This window comes from Aythya ferina (assembly GCF_964211825.1).
Source record: "Aythya ferina genome assembly, chromosome: 2".
Taxonomy (NCBI): domain Eukaryota; kingdom Metazoa; phylum Chordata; class Aves; order Anseriformes; family Anatidae; genus Aythya; species Aythya ferina.
Window position 1 is genome coordinate 54,557,724 of NC_140297.1, and position 23,198 is coordinate 54,580,921.

Sequence of the window (23,198 nt, forward strand, 5' to 3'; positions counted from 1 at the left end):
CATGGCTGTGGTAGCTGGCATGAGATGAGAGATTACTGGATTTTTGACATGATAGTGAGATTTTATAAATTGAATGTGCCTGAGAAACCTGAGAAACAGGCTGCTATTTGCTTTTCTCAGCTTAATTTGAAAGTGGTCCTCCATGTGTTTGGGAAATTAAAAAAATAGAGAAAACATAAACAAAAAATGATTAAAATGAAAAACTTGGGCAAGTCCCAGTTTTTTGGAAGGATAGTTTTCTTTACACGTTTCTTGCAATGTCAGCTAGCTCCACTCTTTTCCAGCCTCACAAAGACAAATATAAGAATAAGAATTAAGTTTAAAGATAAAAAGGCTGGTGACTACACTTCTAACAGAGAGGGTGAAGAATATTGAATGTCTGGAACAAAGAGAAGTCTATGCTTTTATTAAAAATCTCTAATCTTTACATTCCTTTTCCTTCCAATGTATTCTTGCCTGATGCATACTTTGATTTCCTGCATTGCCTCTCATGGTTGCAGGAGAGATGACAGGTCACAAATACAGGATTTACTATAGATGGCATATGTGTCTCAAAAGGATTACTGCCACACTCTTTTGAACTTGCACTGAAAACCACAACAAAGTCAGGATCCTAGTAAAATCACAGATGTAATTTACAAGGACTCCACACATGCAGTGAACTTACATTGTGCAGATCTACAAAGAACCTGGTAAGTGTGCTGCTCTGATGATGTAACTAGCAATGAATTATTTATTTAAATAACCGAAGAAAGGTTAATAGAAAGATCAGCATAATCGTCACAGCAAAACCACCCTGACAGAGGCAATGTGAATTTGCTATAGGCACCTGCTGAAGTCAAGCTGCAGAAAAAAAAAAAAAAAAAAAAAAAAAAAAGTCCTGCAAAATATGGGATTAAAATATTTAACTTTATAAGTGTACTGAGTTCCTATGTGTGTAAGTATTTTCAGTTAAGAGCAGAGTTAACCACATACACAACTTGTGCTCATGTCCTAAACCTCGCACAAAATCCATGGCACACAATTAGAGGCTGCACCAGATTTTCTTATGAAGCTGGGATACCACTGGCAGAGGGGAGACCAGGAGCACTTGAGTCTGGTATGGCTTACAGTGGACATATCTGGCTCTGTAGGGCAGTCCAGGGACTGTGTGGACAGGGCAGTGATTGTCTGGACATGGTAGGCTACCCAGGATCATCATACTTCTAATAAATGGCTGCATGCTGAAGACCTAGCAGGAAATTGCCAAGAGGATATGAACAATTCCTGCCCACTTGCATCACAGAAGATACCACAGAAGAATTGAAAACCCAAGTTACAAATGAAAATATTATCTGTGATCACAAAAGATCTTTAAATTTTTGAGAGTTTGGAATGTTAAATAAATTCTACCTGTACAGAAAAGATCAAAATTTGCCCCAAGATTTCAGGAAAACCCAGGGTCCTGTACAAGACCATCTGCAGTGATTTAAAATACATTAATATGATAAGCTCAGAGCAGTACCTTTAGTACTGGACTAACTCAGCTGACCCTTCAGTTAGCAACTATAAAATACAAGAGATAAACATGTTTAGGTTTTGGAACATATGCTACTGAAGTTAAGCAATAACACACGTGTTTTCAGGATTATAGTTCAAAGAGCATTTATACCAGACACAAAGTATGCCTTTGCCTGTTTGTATGAGATCATACGGAACAAAATTCAAAGAATTTTCTGCCTTCCTCAGGAACCAGGAGTCAAACATTTTCAGCATAAACTCAACATTTTAAAATGTCTTTTTATAATGTCCAGATTTCTACTCTAGGAAAAATTAAAATAAATAAATAAATAAGTAAATAAATAAAGCACCTTGCAGACCAGAAAGTAAGTTGTGATACACTCCACTGTGATTCTAATAGTTGATTTCAATGTTGCCTTATTTATTCATTTAATGTTGTTGGTTGTTCTTAGAAAATTTACAGGCCATCTCCTGCCTCATTTTGCTTTTACCCTCTAATTCAGTGTTATTTTTTAAATTTTAAACCATATGCATGAGTTCATCTCTACAACACTTGTACGTGTGTATCAGAACAGGCATGCATATCTACCTGTACTCGTGCAAAACATTTGCAGTACTATTTAACATCTTTGTCAGCAACATGGGCAGTGGGTTTGAATGCACCGTCAACAAGTATGCAGATGACACACTGTGTGCTTGCAGCCCAGAAAGCCAACTATATCCTGGGCTGCATCAAAAAGATTGTATGTAACAGGTCAAAGGAGGTGATTCTCTCCATCTATTCTGCTTTCATAAGTACCCCACATGGAGTACTGCGTTCAGCTCTGGGCACAAAGATAAGACATAGATGTGTTACAGTGGGTCCAGAAGAGGGTCATGAAGATGATCAGAGGGCTGGAAAACCTCTCTTATGAAGAAAGGCTGAGAAAGTTGTGGTTATTTAGTTTAGAAATGAGAAGGCTCCAGAGAGACCTTATAGCAGCCTTTCAGTATTTAAAAGGGGCCCTATAGGAAAGATGAGGAGAAACTCTATCGGGGGTACAGTGATCAGACAACGGGTAACAGTTTTAAACTAAAAGAGGGCAGGTTTAGATATAAGGCAGAAATTCTTCATGATGAAGATGGTGAGGTATTGGAACAGGTTGCCCAGGGAAGTCATGGATACCCCAACCCTGGAAGTGTTCAAGTCAACACAACAGGTTGTGTTGAGCAACCTGGTCAAAGGGGGTAGAAATAGATGATCTTTGAGTTTCCTTCCAATCCAAACCATTCTATGATACTATGATTCTATGAATAGGGAAGAGGTCTCAGGAGATTCTGGGAAATCTGAATGCATGGGTTGCCTTCATGTGTTCATTATATTGCTTGTATAATTAATTTTATTAATAGTTTATTAATACATTATGCCTTTTAAATGTAGTTATTAATTTGAACACAATATATTTGGTATTCTGCCAGGGGATTCTGTTTTTCCAGATGCTGCATACAAATCTAGTAAATAGATTCTGGGTTTAAAATACTACCATTCTGACTTAGGAGCTTTTTACACAGATCCTTTACAAAGAATCCAGATTTGCAGACAATCAAATACAAATGCAGGCATGTGAGAAGTTGCTAGGATAGCAATTTTTCTTTTCAAGCTAATGATGTTATTTGAATTTCAGATTTAAGTTGTTGTAAAGAAATAAAACAAGCTATCTGTAATCACACTGAGTTGGTTGTGTTCCTGGTGTTCCTTTGAAAACTGAACGAGAACAGTTCCACCACATTGACTGTCATATAAAATCTTACCTTAGTTCCTGAAGTAGGTACAAGTCCCACAGCTGCCATATATGTACTTCCAATTGTCTTGATCTTTTCTATGTCCTTATAATACTCTTTGTCCATAAGCTTTGTTTAAAACATAAAACTGTTAAATATTACATAATATTTTAGACAAGCAACCATAGTTAACAAATAATGTGCAACTTGATTAAACCATATTATGGTTTGCTGAGGTAAGTTGAGGCTTGCTTTCTTTGTGGTCATTTAAAGAAAAACAAGCAAACAAACAAACAAGAAAATACCACTGACTTGCATTTTAATACTTTTCTTACAGTAAAGGAATTTGAAGTCAGATTCATGTCCTCAAATGTACAAAACAGGCACTTTGGAGAGAGGCCCAGTTGGTTCTCAATATAGTACTGTTTTATTAAACAGTTCAAAATATGTTGAATTTTTACAAAAAACCTCTGTTGATAGAAGTTTGGTAGAACTGATATGGTCAAAAGACAAAGCATTTAGACCTTACCTCATCAAAATCAGCAATAATTTCATTTAGCAGGCGTAAACACTCCACTCCCATATTATTGCCATCCAGTTCAATGTAGAAATCATTGAAATTTGGGATGGAAGCAAACATCACTCCCACTTGTGAATATGACTGGTAATAAAGGTCCTGCAGTACATGAACAGATATAATTTTTGTTTAAAAAGTTTAATCTAAAACAGACATCATTATTATGATACCTATTCTGATACTTATTCTACTGCTAAGCAGCAAGAGCAGTTGCCTGGATAGCTAGGACAAAAGTCATCAGTTTGGGTAGAGAGAGAGCCAGTCCTATTGAATATAAATAAATAAATGCAAGATCTCTTCCCTTAAAAAAAATCCACAGCATAAAAGTAAAACCTAAGCTATTAAAGCCATTTAAAACAAACAAACAAACAAACAAACAACAAAAACAACCAAAATGTAGTCTCTTTTCCCTGTGTAGGGATGAAGTGACTGAAAAATTCATAGAAACTCTGAACAGTTTTAGAACTTCTTTTATTGTGTGAGAAATACCATAGCATTTTCTCAGTTCTGTTTTACGGTTAAAATAGAAGACAGGACAGTCTTACCCTGCAGCACAAAACCAGCAGCCTTGCTTTTTCATCTCTTTCCCTGAGTTGCAGAATCCTGTATTCAGCATTAGCAATATAATCTTGTTCTGCCTGGTAAAGCTCCTATTTAAGAATTCAGAGAGCTAACAGAAAGTATAATTGCAGTTCTGCAGTTTAAATATATTGGTCCAAACTCCAAAGCACAGAGACTCATAATTTAGAAGAGCAGTGTTGTGGTCATTATGGCCACAATTGCTGCAGTTATTGCAGCTGCTCTAGAAAAAACGTGGTAATGTCTGCTTGAACCAGTGTTCACTTCATCACTGTGGACTTTGAGGTTAAAAGCTATTGTAGCTTCTCTGGATGAGTAAAATTCTGTTTTTACTTGTAAAGGCTGAGTTTGGTAATATGGTGTATTTACAGAACTAGAGTGGTTCAAATGGAAGCTTCTGGCAATTCACACACCTCACCACTCAGAACCAAACTGAGCTCACGAAATACTCTGATAAATTCCAATCCTCTAATTTAATTGAAAAAGAAATTTTTGATTTGCATGCAGACACTCAGCTGCATTGATGTTGAATAACACAGAATTCCCTTATCCTGCTTTTTCTTAAAATTCTTCAGAGAAAGAAGACAAAACAGAGAAAGAAATAATCCTGATCTAATTCCTGTATACAAGTATTTACAAACCCATTTATTTTAATTTGAATGCAATTTTATAAGTCCAAGCTTTTCTTGAAAGTATACAGTTGAAAGTTGACCCAAGCTGCAAATGGTCACATTTATACAACATTACCATATATTTAAACCTTATCTTGGTTTACCATATTCCTTGGATTAGACATAAGGAAGTGCTGTGCAACATGTGCTGGCAACAGATTGAAGAGAATTCGTTTATTATCCAGTTTGACTCTCTCCATATCATCTCTCTCTTCTTCTGCCTGTAGGGATAAAGGAAAAGAAAATCTTTTCCAAAATGTAAAAAAGAAAAATTAACTGAAACCATCAAAAACATACTTTGAAATTAAACTGAGCAAAACAGTATCTATGAAGTAGAGTGAGAACAGTAGCATCAGGGGTTTTTTACCTTTAAGTTCTTACTAATTCTAAAGTCACTAGGCTGATGACTACTTTCAGGGCTTAATCAACTGTGTATTGGTGTCTCACAGGGACCTCTGCTCTTTAAATGGGCACTCTTAAAAAGCTATTAGTAATTCCCCTTAAGTCACATTGACATTAGAGGTGAATTACTTCTTTTTTAGGTAGGTAGAAATACTGACAGCACTATCTGAACCACCTTTCAAAAAAGGGAAGCCTAGAGAATCACTAGTATTTAAAGCAAATCTATGACACTTTGCAGTAAAATAGAAACTGACCTGGTAAAACAGATTTAACAGAGAAAACTGTTTTACATTTGAACATCCTCAAGAGCGAAAGGCAATTTAAAAACAAATATATATTTTAATGTAAAAATAATTATTTCTACGGCTGTCTTTAATTACAACAGTATTTGTCATGAATACATACACAATTCCTGTGCACAACAGAGATTCTACAATTCATGAGAATGACAGCATTAAGAAAGTGTCTAAGAGTTAACACAGCTAAGCTCTTGTGTCTTATTTTACTCAAGGTTCTTGTGTCTTATTTTAAGTGACTTTGGTCACAGGAGCCAGTGAGGGCCACACATAAGGAAGAAATTCTAAAAATCAGATCCTTTATCTGAAAAATACTAACTATATAGAAATCTCTTTTTAGTACTCCCAGGTTTGCAAATTCCAGCCTAATCCTTCTTAAACTCTTCCGCAACATTATTTGCTCCTTGTTCTGAGAGGTGCTTTGAGCCCTACGTTCTGATTTTCACACAGCCCTCTGAGGAGAAAAGCAAACCAATGACATATTTTCTGGACCTTTTTTGATCTTCCTGTTTTCTGCCTTTCAGGGGAATGCAAATGAAAATTTTCTTCTCTCCTTGTGACTCATGAACTCCTGAGCTCAAAGCTACTCTTTGAGTAGCTGAGATAAAAGGATATATAGGCATCACCCTTTCCCAGGCAAAATAGACATTGCAAAGGGAGGAGAACTTGAGGCTGCAGAAAGAATAAAATAACACAGATCACAGGTGTTTACATTCTTGGTGGAAATAGTATTCAGGCAGCTAAATAGCAACCAAATCTTCATCTATTTGTTCCTGTTCCTGTTGGCTCATTAAGGAAAGCTGCTACCATGATATTCACACAGTAGCTGCTGGTTCAAAAAACAAGATAGATTATTGTGACAATAAAAAAAATAAACAAAATCCATAGGCATGAGTGATATCATTTTTAACATGCTACTTTTTGGTTGTACCTGTTTGGTATTCATGGCACCTAGGTCATTTTGCAGACTTTAACTGTATTTGAAAAGATGCAGTATTTAGAAGCAAACTTTGCTTTTTCTTCACATCTGGTGACAAAATTTAGAATGTTCATTGGTACTATGGCATTTCACATCAATATAATAAGCAGTTATCACATTTTATACAGTCACACAGCATCCCACAGTATTTACATTGCTGGTAACTCGTTACATGTCTGTTCAGGAAGTGGTCTGTACTGTTTTATCACTTGAGCGCTCAGATGGCTATTTAATAGGCATAAAAATGCAGTAGTAATGCCACCAACTGACTAGTTATCACATGGAAATCCACTTTTTCAGGATACAGCTAAGAAGAAATTGGGCACTGGTGCTCCAGAAACATGATCCTTGTACCTGAAGGTGGCACTAAAACCACAGAGAATAGACCCATCACAGTGTCTGCAGGACAGGATTTTTGGACACAAAGTGTATGTACACATGGCAAGTCTTGCCTGCCAATCATAGAATGCGTATTTCTTACAGGTGTAACACATTAGAAAAGATAGGTAAATGATATTCTAGTATTCCCTAAAGAATGCAACAATCAGTAACATAATAGCATTATTTTTACTTTCCTCTTGTTACAAATCCTGGATAAAAAAAAAAACACATTTGTGTCAGTTTTAGCTTCCTCATAAACTTTTTGTTGTATTTATTTTTTATTTTTAGCTTTGTTGATTCATTTATATATAAAAAAGTGATTAAGAGTCATAAATAAGGGAAATGCTCTTATATTTGCTATTTACAGCTATTGTCATATGAGGCACATAAAGTTTCTCAATGGTGTTATGTAAAAACCGAAATTCTCTTCCCATTGCCTGTTTAAAAAATAAAATAAAATAATTGTTTCTGAAAATACTGTGATATTCAGAAAAGTGAAATTTGACACAGAAAAAAGTGAACAAAACCAAAAAGAACCTGTATGACCAATGACATGTGAACAGTAAGTACAATATAAATGTTTTACCGACTCATTATCAGTTAGAGAATGTTGTGCTTTCTTTTGTTTGTTCATTTGTTTTTCACGTAGTATACCTAAAACTTGCTGCATTACTTCTGTTCTTGTTATATAACAGATGCATTTGCATTAGATTACCTTTTCTCATAAATGCAATTTTAAAAGTCAGCTTTGCTTCTCTGCTTTTTCTCAAAACACAGTTTGGTGCTTTCCTCTAATATTAGCATAGATCACTGAGAATCTAACAATATATTCTTCTTAATAATGTCATTATTTGCAGGATACTTTCAGTTTTAAAATATCATTTAGTTAGTACTAGTCTGTTTGTGGTTCATGATGAAGTAAATCAAAAAAATATTGACAAAATCCTTTCTATTACAGCTGTATGCCACTAATTGTTTTATTCATCAGAGATTTTATTTATTTATTTATTTATTTATTTATTTTTTACAGGATTAGCACTGCAATCAGATTACTAAAACTATGCAAACTTCCAGAATAGCCCTGGAGTCTGAAGTTCTTCCAGTCATGAGCTAGCACCAGCAGAACTTCCTAAACTCCATATTGCACCATGTTATCTCAAGTCTTTCACACTGCACTGGCTGGCAACTGGGATATGTGAATCTCCAGCTCTATTAGTAGTTCATGCAATTCAGTGTTTGCACAACGAACCACTACGCTCGCCCTGTAAAATGGAAGAAAATCTCTGAAGATCATGTGCATTTATGTGAACAATTTTCTAAAAATTCTGCTACTGAGAAGATAACCAAGTTAAGCCTAATATTTTGATGAAAAAATAATACTTCAGCCACAGGGAAACATGACCAAGAATGCTGTTAAACCATGTACAGGACTCCTGCAGTCCAGGAGCTGAGGAGAACCATCACTGAAGATGGTTTTTTCCCTTGTCTCCTCTTAATGGTTGTTAAAAAATTAGTAGTTTAGAGTCTGCCTATTATTCAAAGGCAATTTTAACCTTTAAAAAGGTTAAACCAGGGGATATTTTTTCCTCTTGGAAATTATAGTTGGCACCACAACAAACACAGACTATTTGGTCCAAAACAAATTTTGGAGGCTGACAGGCACAGCACATATAGATACTGGGGTCATAGAAAAATAATAAAATGAAGTGGTCATGCATTCTAGACTCAGTTAAACAGCATGGAGTCCTCAGCAATTATAGAATGTGATAAGTTTAAAGCTTACTCAAATGATAACTAAATGATAAATAAAAAACACTCACATATGTAAGTAAAACACAGAGGTAGGCATGGTTTTGGACATTGAGACAAACAAAAACACCCAACAGAACTTAACTGCTAGGTAGAAAAACTTTATGAGTACAAGAAAATAGAGCTAAATCATTCTTGATTTCTCCATTCTAAGTAGCACAGTAATGCCATGGATGTGTTTAACCCACGTGTTGCAGTCTTGATCTTACATGTAAAAGCAAGCACTCAAATGATTTAGACAGTTCCCTTAACAACATAGAATCATAGCATCGTAGAATCATAGAATAATTAAGGTTGGAAAAGACCCGCAAGATCATCTGGTCCAATCATATCCTTACCACCAGCATTGCCCAATAAAACATCTTCCTAAGGATCACATCCAACCTTTCCTTAAACACCCTCAGGGACAGTGACTACACCGGCTCCCTGGGCAACCTGTTCCAAAGCCACTCTTTCTGAGAATAAATGTCTCCTCATTTCCAACCTGAACATCCCCTGGTGCACCTTGAGGCCATTCCCTCTTGTCCTCTTGCTAGTTATTTATGAGAAGAGGCTGACCCCCAGCTCCCCACAACTTCCTTTCAGGTAGCTGTAGAAAGCAATAAGGTCTCCCCTGAGCCTCCTCTTCTCCAGACTAAATAACCCCAGTTCCCTCAGCCGCTCCTCACAGGACTTGTGTTCCAGGCCCTTCAGCAGCTTTGTAGCCCTTCCATGGACACACACCAGGGCCTTGATGTCTTTTCTGTAATGAAGGGCCCAAAACTCTCAGCCATGTATATATCAGCTTTGTTTTCTGGGTCCTGTCAGTATGCCTCCTTGCCACTGAAGGGATAGATGAAAACACCACCTGTACTCCTGTTCTATCTACTAACTACACCAATCCCCTGAAGTCCCTTTAGATAGCCTTCAGGCTTCTCTCAATGATTTCATCGCTGCCAGCCTGAATCATCAGTAATGGATAATAATCGGAGGGGAAAACCAGGCCAGGAAGTGTCCTGGTAATGGCCCTGACCCAGGCCCGAGGGAGGCAGCAGACTTCCTATGGTTAGGGCCTTGCTGACTTATGGGGTCCTCTGTTCCTCTCAGAAGGGAATCACCTATGACAATTAACATAGTTAACAGCATGTAGGTGTGAACAGGTTGTAACCTGTATGAAATACAGGAGTATAAAAGTGTAAGATCAATCATAATGACAACTTCCAAATTCCATCAAACCAAACTTACATCTTCTTCAACTTCCTCTTTCCTTCAGGGGTCAGTGTGACACACTTTGGAAGTAGGCATAGGAGTGCTGGGGAGTGAGGGGAAGCAGACTTTTCCTGACACTCCTGCTTATAGCTAATATAATTTCTATATTTTTTTCCTGTGAATATGATAGTTAAGAAATGTATTTTCAAAAAAAAAAAAAAAAAAGCCCCGGGGGGTATCTACATAAGTTTATTTAAAAAATAATAATAAAAACAAGCAAACATGGATTTATTTTCTTTATCTCAAGTTTATACTGGTAACAGTAATTTTCCCATGTTTGAAATTTAACGTGCATTCATAATGTACCTTAGATATATTACTTCGCTAATGATATGCTGTTTTAGAACAATTACTGTCCTGGTTTCAGTTAGAACAGAGTTAATTTTCTTCCTAGTAGCTGGTAGAATGCTATGTTTTGGCTTAGGATGAGAAGAGTGCTGATAACACCCCGATGTTTTAATTGTTGCAGAGCAGTGCTTATACCAAGCCAAGGACATCTCAGCTTCTTGCTCTGTCCTGCCAACAGGCAGGCTGGGGGTGCAGTAAGAGCTGGGAGGGGACAGACCCAGGACAGGTGACCCAAACTAGCCAAAGGGGTATTCCATACCATCTGACGTCATGCTAAACAATATATAGGGGTGGCTAGTCGGAGGAGGGGGCTGGACTGCTCGGGGTTAGGCTGGGCAGCGGGTGGTGAGCAATTGCATTGTGCATCACTTGTTTGTACATATTATTAGTAGTAGTACTATTATCATCATTGTATTATTATTATTATTATTATTATTATTATTATTATTATTATTTTCCTGTCTTATTAAACTGTCTTTATCTCAGCTCACGGGCTTCACTTTCCATTTCTCTCCCCCGTTCCAGAGAGGGAGGGGGGAGGGTGAGCAAATGGCTGCGTGGTGTTTAGCTGCCGGCCAGGCTAAACCACGACAATTACAAACAAAAAATCACTTCTCCAAAACAAGTGAAATTTATACATCTCTGGAAAGAAGGTTGCAATAACTTTTCTTTGTAAACCCCAACAGACATGAAAGATTTTGACTGTCTTAGTTCTACTGATTTTTCTGAAAGTACTTGTAAGCAATTTCATAAAGTTAGACATAATTCCATGTACATGAGTACTAGAAATCCTATGACTTACCTGCACAGCCCAGAGGTAGTCCAGACGTAGCTTCAAGTCCACCTGTCTGGAATGCAGTGCCAAAGCACAAGAAAACAGCAAAATAGCTAGTATTGGTTCATAGCCACGCATATAAAAGGAGCCACCCCTTAAAAATAAAAGGAAAATAAATGTATTATACTAGGTTTTCTAATAGCAAATAATCTATATTTTTAATATAAAATCTTTAGTTTGGGACCTGTGGGTACTAGCCTTTTCTGAAAAGGCTTATACTTGTAGGGTGCTACATGATAGTACTATGACTGCATCACACCAACATTCAACTTCTTCAGCACTTTATGACATACGTTATCATAGTATGTGTGCATACTTTTATTTAGAAAATACAAAACCCCTCAAAATTCAAAAGCTTAAATAAAGCTGGAATTAGTTGAGGGGTGCTGAAATATGAAAGTGAAGTTTTTAAGAGTTTTTTTTCTGTTTCATATTTCAATTATACTGCAGCATAAACAGCTGAGGTATGGTAGGATAAAACTTCAGAATAATAGAGCAACAATTGTTAGTTCCCCAAAGCTTATATACTGATGATTGGTATTACTAGATCCTACAGTTGCTGGAAAAAGGATGGCTTAAGTATTTCTCATGTTCTACAGAGTATAAGGCCTTAAGCAGCATTGAATGCTCGAGCACAATTCACAAATGAATAGTAAATGTAATGACTATCTATAACGAAATGTGCATTGCTTTAACTTTGCAGGATACCTACCCCACTGCTTTTCTATAACCACTGAGTTCCAGAATAACTATGTACAAAATTGTAACAAAAAGCAGGAGAATCATTTTTGGCAAGGAAGATACACGCAGAAATATTGCCAAGGTGAGAGTCCCCACTACACAGGAAAGGAAAGCATAGTGGGCTGTGTCACATGGAAGTTCATTCATTGTTTTATTTGTTCCACCAGGAGAAATGATAACTATTGAACTGCTGGAATTGGTATTCCAAACCCAAGGCATGCAGCCAACCTAGAAAAAATACGAGAAGGGAAAAGGAAGAAAGTAAGTTAAATGTGAAATAAACAGAAATACAGCTGCTGTGGGGACTGACAGTAGTTAATTTATAATTGGGAAGAAATTGATATGGAGTTCCCAGCCATCTCACTGCTATAATAAAATCTCTCTCCTTTTCCTTGAATGCTTTATTCAGTTTTAGGTGGGAGACGTGCTTTGTTCATTAGATGCCAGCAGGGCCAACTGATTGAAGTCAGGGATTAGTTGAATAGTTTCCCTCTCAGTGCTCAAAACCAAGAGATTCTCAAGCCAACATATACCTGAAAAGCTTATGAACTTCAGTAAACCTTGTATGTGGTTATTTGGGTTAGAAATGCTCTCGCACACAACCCAGAAATAAATGTGTTTGTTTATAAACTATGTAAGCTTTATCAATTTCAATTAATCAATTAAATATAAAATAAAATATATTTTAATCTCTGTTTGAAAAGCTAAGAATGAATAATATGTTTTCTCCACCTCTGAGCTAATTTTGTTATCACATATGATTCAAATACAACATCTTGTCTTTATTTATCCATACCATTTCAGTTATCTGAGGAGCTCTATTTCCTCTCTTGGCTGGGGGGTGTGGGGAAGTTTTGGTGCATTTCCCATGATAAACATGAGGAAGTTTAATCAGATTCTTCCAAAGGCAATGTCATATACAGATCTCTTTCATACAAGGAAGGCAAGGAAGGGAGGAATTGCTGTGAAACAGTGCAACTCCCTAGAGCTCCAGACTTAACTGCACTCCAACATTCATCCCTTACTACGGTAGAGGATTAGAGTTAACATAAACAGGGAGAGTGGGACTGTAGTGTGATACTGATTTTAACAGGCACTGCCACATAAGCCTTGCCCTGTACTTAAACTTCTCTTTTGAAGTGTGTTATTAGACCCTTTTATTTCATTCTGACCACTCACAATGAAATTTTATAGCATGCTGTAAAATAACTGACAATGTGAAAGGTTATTAAGCTATATATTTTACAGGGGATTGTAGTAATTCAGAAAGATGAGACATGAAAGATAAAATGTAAGTTAAACTCATAATGGCTAACATTATGAAATTATAGAGACTGAGGTGAAAAATTGTTTCAATGTGATTTTGTTTGATGTCCTTCTTGAAAAGGCTACTACAGTCATCTGAAAACACAGACTTGCTTGAGAACTTTGTACATGATGCGCAATCTTTCCAGGAAAACATTATGTGCTCTTAACTAAGTAAAATCTCAACACCTAGCTGCTCTGCTAGCTGAGAATTCTGGAGGCATTATTTTGCAGGAACTAATAGTTTCTACTCATTAAACACTTCTAAGCATTTCAGTGGTTACAGGCTCTTTCTGCTTCAATAAAGGATAAAGCTATATGCATTTGTAAGTTGTAATTGGATGACCCTTCTTAGAGGCCAGAACTAAATTCTAATCTGTCTTCCTCCACTGATGTTTGAGGCTGCTCTAGCTATTATGAGCTCTGCATTTCATTTTCACCATCTGTAAGCAGTAAAAATGGCAATGGTTTCACTTGGTCAAACAATCAGGTGTATTGAGGCTGATTTACAAAGGTTCCAGCTGACATAATATTCTTCTAAATCCAAAAGTCAGATATACGGACGTCTTGCTGAGATGCTAGCTAGCCTACAGGCACTACACATCTCTTCAGGCTTATAGGCACATTAGGAATCTCATATATGTCTGTGCTTTTATTCACACAGTTGATCTTAGAATTCCCAGAAATGTCTGAACATCAGGAAATCTTGGTACCTCTCAGGACATTGGATCAAGACAAGGGATCTTCTGCCTATTCAGTTCATTGGGGATCAAACTGATTTTTTCAGGGGAGGCCCAGGGAAAAGTGAATTAAAAAAAAATAATAAAAACAAAACAAAAAACATATAAAATAAGGTATGTGGCATCTCAGTCAGTACTGTGAATTATGAAATCACTGTTTTCCTACTGCTTAGAACACACTGCTTAAATCTCAGAGAGAGGCAGGATTTGAGACATCTACCTCCTCATCATTTCCATTTGTGTTTAGCATGCTATTTTTGTGTGGATTCTTTTGCTTGGGTGCACACAAGCATTAGCAGCCAAAATGGCAAAATCGAGTGCTGAGAATTCAACAAGGCAACTAAATGCCAAATACTTAGGTGTAAATTTAAATCCCATCTGACATTCAAGTCCACCATGTAGAACTAGCTGTAAAAGAAGCTCAATTTTCTGAAGTATTGAGCAAATTCATATCATACAGGAGAAGCTTCAGTGGATCATATAATCAGCAGAGTTCAAATTATGGCAAAGGTCTTTAATTTTGAAGAAACATGCTCTGTGTGCATGAATAATCAAAAAAGTAGGAGTCCACCACACCATAACATGGTATGTGTTTAATGGTATCTGTAACAGGTTGTTCTTAAACATAATATTAAATTAGGCAATATTTGATCTAAATACTCACCACACATCCTTGAGCCACAGAGTATATTAATATCACAATAAAAATACACAAAATGGTACGAATTTGTATTGTCAGGCACCCTGGAAAACACTAAGGAAGAGAAAAAAAGATTTATAGATAACCATTTTTAAAAATATATTTTAAAACACATTTAACTATTGTTTAGTAACCTTTTTACAGTGAACAAAGTGGTATGAGAATTTTTCCTGCAGTGTAAATTATGAAACAAGCATGCAGTTATAATTGTGTATACGTGTTTTAATGATAATTGCATTTGGGTGTAATACATTTGAAATTGTTATTATGATATATTATTTCTTATTATAATTAAAACTCTTTGAAAGGTTAGTAGGCTGCCTGCTCATAATGCAAACAGTAATCTGTGATGGCATTTGACTTTTTTCCCATAGGGAATATACCCAAAACACATATTGCCTTGTAAATTATCAGCTACAAATAGTGATTCAAGAGAACATACTATGGTAGCAAGGAATCTTTCAGCGCTATTTGTGTCTTCTACTATAATAGTCACATTAAATGCCAGGGTAGTTTTAATTATAAGGACACATTTAAAATATTGAATTTGTCAGAGCAGAAAGAGCAGCAGAGAACAAAAATGTTTAGTGGAATGGTGTCTTGTGAATCTCTTGCTCATCTCCATTTTTACCCCAATTCCAACACTGAAGTATGAAGTGTTCACTGCTGTGGAGCATACATGAAATGAGTGACAAAAAGTGTGAGAGAAGCAACAAGTCTGTTAGGGTGTAGTACTTATGATTGTTTCAGCCGTACTGGGCTTATGTGGCAGGGTATTTGATGTGGGGGGAGGAGTAGTGGCCTCTGTGAGAAGAGTCCAGAAGCTGCCTCATGTTAGATAAGAGCCAGTTCCAGCCAGCTCCAAAAGGAACCTACCACTGGCCAGCTCTGAGCCAGTGTGTGACATTGGTTGCACCTCTGCGAGAGCAGATTTAAGAAAGAGAAAAACAAACAAACAAACAAACAAACTGCTGTGCAACAGCAGATGGGAGAGAGTGAAAAACAACCCTGCAGACACCAAGGTCAGTGACCAAGAAGGTGAGGAGTTGCTTCAGTTGCCAGAGTACAAGTTCCCCTGCAGACCCTGCAGAAGCCCATGATGGAGTAGGCTGTCCAACTGCTGCCTGTTGCCAGAGTACAAGTTCCCCTGCAGACCCTGCAGAAGCCCATGATGGAGTAGGCTGTCCAACTGCTGCCTGTGGTGTACTACAGCAGAGCAGATCTCCATGCTGCAGCCCATGGAGGACCCCATGCTGCAGCAGGGGTAAGCAGCCTGAAGGAAGCTGCGGCCCCTGGAGATTCCACTCAGGAGCAGACTTTGGGCCAGAACTGCAGCCCATGGAGGAGCAGGAGCAGGTGGTCTGGCAGGAGATGAAGTCCATGGGGAACCTAAGCAATCCATTCCTGAAGGGCTTCACTCTGTGATATAGACCCATATTGAAGCAGTTCTTGAAGAACTGCAGCCTGTGAGAAGCCCATATAGGATCAGTTTGGGAAGGACTGTATGTGGGAAGGACCCCACATTGGAACAGAGGCAGAGACTGACCATTATAGAGTGGCAGATGATGAAGCATTATGGACTGACCACAGCCCCCATTCCCCATTCACCAGTGCTGCTCAGGGGGAGGAGGTAGAAGAGTATGTAGAGATATGCAGAGGTATTTAGAGGTATATAGATATATAGAGGTAGAGAGATAGCAGTGGAAGGTGTTTTTAGTTTGCTTTTAGTTTCTTCTTAGTAATAGGCAATAAATAACATTATTCTCCCTATGCTGAGTCTGTTTTGCCTGTGACAGTAATTGGTGAGGGATCTCTTTGTTCTTATCTCAACCCTTGAGCTTTTTTTTCATCATGTTTTCTCACCCTGTTTTCTTGAGGAGAGGGAGTGAAAGATTGGTTTGGTGGAGCTTGGATAGCCCTCGGTGTGAAACCACCACATGTAGAGATCCACTTTGTTTTCACCAAAAGATGCTTTCCTTCTTTTCCCTTTGCACTGAGAACATTTGGGACATCTATTATTTAGGGGATCCACAATACTTATTTCAGACCATGGGACTTCCTCCATTCCTCCATTTGCCCCTTCCTTTCAAGGGGCAAAAATCAAGTGTATGAAAGAATCAAGTTTAAGGAGTAGGAACTATCCTGTGTCCCTTAAAAGGAGTGGGCTGAGACTGGGTTTGGCTTAAGATCAAATGAAACAAGCAAAAACATAATTTTTGAATGAAAGTCACAATTCCTGAATTAAAGATGTTCAACTCATCACCAACAGCAAAAGCATAGTTTCCAGCAGGCACCATAGTACCCACAGAGGAGCTTTTGTGGCCTCGGCACAACAGAAATTATGTAATTAAATGTTTCGCCTTCCTTTTACATATGGAGAGGTATTTCCTCTGTATGTGTGAACACAGAATTCAAAGTCTGATACAGTTATAGATGAATCAACTTCATTTGGGCTGCAAAACATGGAAATACAATGATTACAGAAAAAATAAAACCCCTGTGTGATCTGAGAGTACATGTTGGCTTCAGTGTGGATTCAGCACACATAAGCATAAATGGGGAACATTTGATGTAATATAAATAGTAAATTTGTGTAAGAACAGGATGGGCTTGAGTTAATTAGTCACACCTGAATACAGTTTAAGTATTAGTCAGCATCAATAAAATATTCTGGTATATTACTGCTTTCAAGGTAGAGTGTGACCTGTTAACCACTATACTCTGAATCTGATCATCCAGACTGTTTGTTTACCCATCAAGGTGTCCACCCATCTAGACCAAAATCTATGCATATATGAGGCAAGAATTGTATTTTTATTCACACAAATAAAATACCTTTATAATGATTTCATATAAAATAAATATATAAATATATATATCATTAATTCAGTTTGCAATGGAATCAGTTACAGTGGTCAAAACAGTAATAATAAAATGCTGGGAATTCCCATAGTCTGAAGATAATGCTGCATGGTTAATAACGACAAAGCAAAACACAGATTCAAAATCAATGGGTCCTGACCCATTTGCATAGACTTTTTTTTTGTGTGTGTGTGTGTGTGTTATATATGTTATAATTGTTGACATGGTAGGCTACTAGGTTAAAAAGGAAAATAAAACTTTAAAAGGTAATGTGTAAGATGTCTGAATGAAAGTTCTGACTGTCACATAAAAGCTTTATATTTCTGACTTTTGGTCAGTTTGAAATTTGCTCTTTCATCACAATAAAGCATTTTGTGTTTCATTTCCTTTGTTTTATTTGTGGGATTTTTATTAACTAAAGATTTACTGTCAGATCTCCTAAATACTAGGTAACCAGTACAGTTCAACATTATTATAGTGATTTTATGAGTGAGATGCACAAGTCACTTGTCAAATGTAAAATAGCAAATAAATGCCAGAATACCAATTTACAGAGTGCCCAGTTCATAATTCTATATTCATTATACATAGTATATTAGTTAACTTTTATTCATTATACAAGAGAAAACTTCTCCACAAAATTTCAAACTGTTCTATTCAGAATTTTTATGTATTTTTATTTTTCTAATACTGGATTTGGTCCTGTAAAATACTGGATCTCTAGAGGAATCTGAAGTTCAAATCCTGTGGACTGCTGGAACTAACCTTAAGTTTGTGCTAGTTCCAGGGAAATGGCATAAAGAGGAGCAATTTCCTACAAACTCATCTGTGTTTACTGTTCATACACAGAACAACACATGTTAGACTACTGTGCCTTTATGAAACAAAGGAGATCATCAAAATTACTCCCCTAAAAATGTGTAGGTCTATAAAAAAATCTGCTCTGTACCAGATACTCTGCTAACATACTATTTATGTTTCCATGAAAACAATTTCTTTCCTCCTGCCAAAGGGCATATTTTCAACTAAAAAATTAGTGTATGTTAATTACTGCTGATTAACTGTATGTTTTCTCCTAATTAATGTCTTTAAAAATGGTTTAAACCACTAAAATAGTCTTTCATCAGAAAATTAGTCTTTAGATGTCTTATTCTGATCTGGCTGATCTTATTCTTGCCTACAACAGCTAAATGTCCTTCTTCATTATTACTGTTGTGAAAATGTAATGCAGGAGGATTAATAATTTCTAAAGTTCTTGAAAAAGCCAAAGGTTGCATGTGCAAAACATTGTATGTTATAATCAAAGTGGTTGACGCTTTGACAAGAAATCTTTTAAAAACACAGGGGAAGTTAGCAGCACTTTATATTTAGATACCAATTGCAATGGAAGGTAAAATAGCATGCTTCATTGTCAGAAAATGCCAGATGAAAGCAGCCGTTCATCTGGGCACTGGAATGATTCAGACGGTGATAGGTACTCAGTGAAGATGTAGCAAAGAAGAAAACAAAGAAACAAAAATAAATAGCATTAATGGCACTGAATGCTATACTGCTTCAAAAATTACTCATGGATACCTTTAGGTCCACATTCAAGTGAAACATTTTGTATGATTTGGAGTGCCTAATATGTTACTTAGCAATAAGCTTGAAAAGCACACAGATTTCAGACTCTGATGCTATCAAGTGTGCATTGATGGCTTCATAGTCCAAAAGACAAACAAGGCATAGCCAGTAAAAGAAGGAATGATAAAATATTCTTAAATCACTTACTTGTACTCGTGTGACATGTAGGTACATTATACAAGCAACTAGGAAGCATATGCAGAACACCAGGAGGACAAGGACTATGGTACTCCTAAAAGCAAAATACAGTAAAAGTAATTCAACCCAACTTAGTAGTAGATATGAGAACAAACAGCACAGGCGTCCTTCTGAAATGGTGTTGGATGAGTGCTGGAGGATCTCTTCCCTCACCCTTACTGTAAAGCTAACCATTGCAGGGAAAAAACTCACAGTGAAATACACTTCTCTCAAGGATGAGAAATCAGTAAACATTCCTGTACATAGTACCCACTCTGACCACAGCAAGGAGACCAAATCATCTAAAAAAGTCACCCTTACAGGGTGTCAGGAGAGACGCTTCCTAATTTTAGACTAATGCAGGATGATATGGAAAGTGGAGAGTGCAACCCAATTATTTGGCCTTGACAGCTGTGTAACAGCTACCTGGTGCTTTTCCCTTCTAATCTCTCCTTCTCAAAGATTCTGAAATCAGAGGCTAGTCAAACCTGTTACTTATCAAGTCAAATAAAATCAGAATGGACAGGTCAAATAAAATCAGAATGGACAGCACTCACTTCTATTGACACAGAGCAATTCCCTTCTTTTGATTTTTTTTTTCTCAAATGGTAAGAAAAATCTTAGCTTTTGCAAAGATGCTGTAGTAAGTCTTATAATTAAGACTTAAATCTTCCTTCTTCTGGTCTTTCAAAATGAGAAGAGGGATACAGGCCAAGAGCTTCCATCCTCCAGCAAGCCAGTGTTATTGGAACAGTACTTTATAGATGTGAGCAACCTAGCAAAAATGAATCCACCAGAGCTGGTGCTTTGATTTATGTTCAAGTGCAGCTTGGCCCCATGCCAGCCATGGAACAAGGCCATATAACAGCAACATAGAATGATCTTCATACCCTCCTTTCTAGTCTTGTGAAAACAACATGTATGTTGCCCTTAATCTTGAAAAATTTACGTTTTCTTGTAACAGTAGAAGAAAAACAGCACTATTCTGTAGTAAAACATCTCAACATTTGATTTTGATTTAATATTCATAGAAGAATTTATGTAAGAATTTATCAATACCCAAACAGAGAAAATGCTGTTGTATAGTATGTTTATCTAGAACCAAGAAGGAACTCTAGATGCTGTCATAATGTGGATTCTAAATACAAGTACTAATAGATAGCAGACTCCCCTACATTTTAAGATAACTGTCTTGTATTTAGGATATAACATGCAAGATGTATTTAGGATATAATATGCAAGAAGAAGATGCAGGGGACTGCAACAATGTTTTTCAAGGCAGCAACAGACAACAAGTGCTGAGTGGGACCCTGACAGATATTTGGATTGGCACCAGTAACAAAGGGTTACACTGCTGTTTTTGCTTTTCTTTTTGTTTATAATTCAACCCAGCATAAGATATTAGCAAGGTTCATAATCAAGGTTTTTAGTGGTTATGCTATATGTGTGCATCCATAACTGAACAGCTAAAGTCAACAGAAACATAGACTTTCTTCCACCAACCACAACTAGGGATATAATTGTGTCCTTAGCTGTTTTGCTGAGATGAACACAGAAATTGTGAAAATGTCAAGCCTATTGCATTTATGTTTTTACGCAGCAAGTGACTATCTTACAACAATTGTCTTTAGATTTTGAACTTCCTTCTTGGAATACTGTGATACATGTCAAACACCATTATTATCACCTATTCCACCGTAGTAACACATGACATGTCTTCTCTTGGCTTTTGCATTCCTAGTCATATTTACAACTACTTTTGGCAACTGAGTAGTTTAGAACTCCAAGTTTTGTGGAAAGGAGAAATTTTCTGATACTTCCAGAGTTTTAGTCTAGCTCATCATGGTTCCATTACTGTCACAGCAAGGAAAGAGCCAGGGCAAGCTTGTAGTTTTGCTGTCTAAAGCCACTGCTCACAGACACACTGGAAGAGAGAATTTGCGACTGTTCAGTAAGAGGCTTTTCTAACTGGCCCAGTGATGAACCAGTCCATTTTCCTGGCATGCAGTAGTTATGTCTGGTGTTTCCACATCTGTTATACAAGAGCTTAAGCTGAATATCTGTCTATCTGTTTTTTAAGTGATTCCTACTTTTTGTAAATGTTAGCAACTACCATAGTACACAATTCTTGGAAACTCATTCTACTTTCAATGACACTAATGCTCTGTCTATCTTTGCTTTAGATTGCTATGTAATGCAGCTGGGCCTTACTTCAGAAGTAGGTGAAGGTGTTTTCAACTGTGCTCCAGTCAGTCAACAGAGGTTGTTAGTATGGAAACTACATGATTTTTGTAAGTGATTTTGAATTCTTCAGGTGACAGGTATCACATTAAAAATTATATGGTGACTTATCAAAGTAAAAAAGATTACTTTCAAACTTTCAGTTAGAAACAATAGAACCATATAAGAGTAAGCATTGTTCTGACTAGAGATTTGTGAAAATGAAAGATTGGATTCAAAATTGGATTTTCAAAAGTATTACTCTGTGGCCAGTTCTATTTCCACTGAAATCCTAATAATTAGTAAAAGTGAGTGAAGATTATTTTCAATGTTTAGATATTCTCATCTAGAAAAAAAATACTATTTTTTTTTTTTATAACTTGGAAACAATTACATCTACTTATAACTTGTAGATTTGAAAATTACATCTAATATTTTTTCTTTAGTAAGCATTTACATAGAACTGGCAAAACTTGAATTAATCACTACATTATATCACTTAACAATAAGTACCAACACCCCTCCCCTCACCCGCAATATTTGGTTATATCTGTCTTAGTGCAGCCCAGACTGCAACTCAGGTAAGAGTGTTTCCATCAATATTTGAAGTAGCTAGTTCAAAGCCAACACAAATTTAGAAAAGCTGCTGTAACATCTGTGTCTGCAGTGTAGAAAACTTTTAAATTAAAAATCTTTAGCAGATCTTGGTCTTTTCAACTTCCAAATAAATCTTTCCACAAACAAAGAAAACAAAACAAAAGAAAAGAAAACATCAAAACCGAAAGAGACCAGGGAAGAAACCATTTTAAATAAGGTATCAATGACGTTGAAATTTTGGATGTCCCATACCAGGAAGAGTTTAAGGCCGACTTTGGGCAATCTGGTCTAGCAGTAGGTGTCCTTGCCCATGGCAGGGGGGTTGGAACTAGATGATCTTCAAGGTCCCTGCCAGCCCAAGCCATTCAATGATTCTATATCATGGGTCATTTGGATAAATAGATGAGATAGTCTGAGGAAAGATCAACAGACAATCCCCTGTTTGAGCAGCTACTGGCTTTGGTGCTTATTGTCATTTCCAGAGACAGGAATGTTTTGATTTTGTGCAGGATGCTTGAAGATGTTCAACTTCAAATTATAATAGCAAAAGACAGAAACTTACTGTGGTATTATTAAAAGGTAGACAAGGCCAAATAAGGCAGCTAGAATTAGTGAGAGAACTACAGCACTGGTGAAGTATTCATCCTGAAGCTGGTGGTACTGTTAGAAAAAGGAGGAAATGAAGACAGTGAGCATTTTATACAAACCCTGCCACCCACAATTAACCATTCTCAGCAAGAAAGAGCTATAAACTAAAATAGAACAAGTCTCTTCCCACTTTGCAAACATACAAATAATTGTTGTTTAATTCTCACAAAAAATGAATGAGGCAGGTCTATGCAAGATC

The 23,198-nt window shown here is 36.8% G+C and overlaps 1 protein-coding gene across 3 annotated transcripts in view; it reads right to left on the reverse strand.

Annotated features, from left to right (window-relative positions):
• Nucleotides 1–23,198, reverse strand: part of ADCY1 (adenylate cyclase 1) — a 165,325-nt gene that overhangs the window by 14,241 nt on the left and 127,886 nt on the right. For 2 of the 3 annotated variants that reach the window (XM_084510067.1, XM_084510065.1), the window contains 8 exons: nucleotides 22,914–23,011; nucleotides 19,505–19,589; nucleotides 14,837–14,926; nucleotides 12,099–12,355; nucleotides 11,354–11,480; nucleotides 5,178–5,309; nucleotides 3,791–3,937; nucleotides 3,292–3,390 (listed from right to left, as the gene is read on the reverse strand). In XM_084510067.1, the coding sequence (XP_084366193.1) occupies nucleotides 3,292–3,390; nucleotides 3,791–3,937; nucleotides 5,178–5,309; nucleotides 11,354–11,480; nucleotides 12,099–12,355; nucleotides 14,837–14,926; nucleotides 19,505–19,589; nucleotides 22,914–23,011 (1,035 nt within the window). The remainder of the gene's footprint in view (nucleotides 1–3,291; nucleotides 3,391–3,790; nucleotides 3,938–5,177; nucleotides 5,310–11,353; nucleotides 11,481–12,098; nucleotides 12,356–14,836; nucleotides 14,927–19,504; nucleotides 19,590–22,913; nucleotides 23,012–23,198) is intronic. The other variant, XM_084510066.1, reaches the window with a different exon arrangement.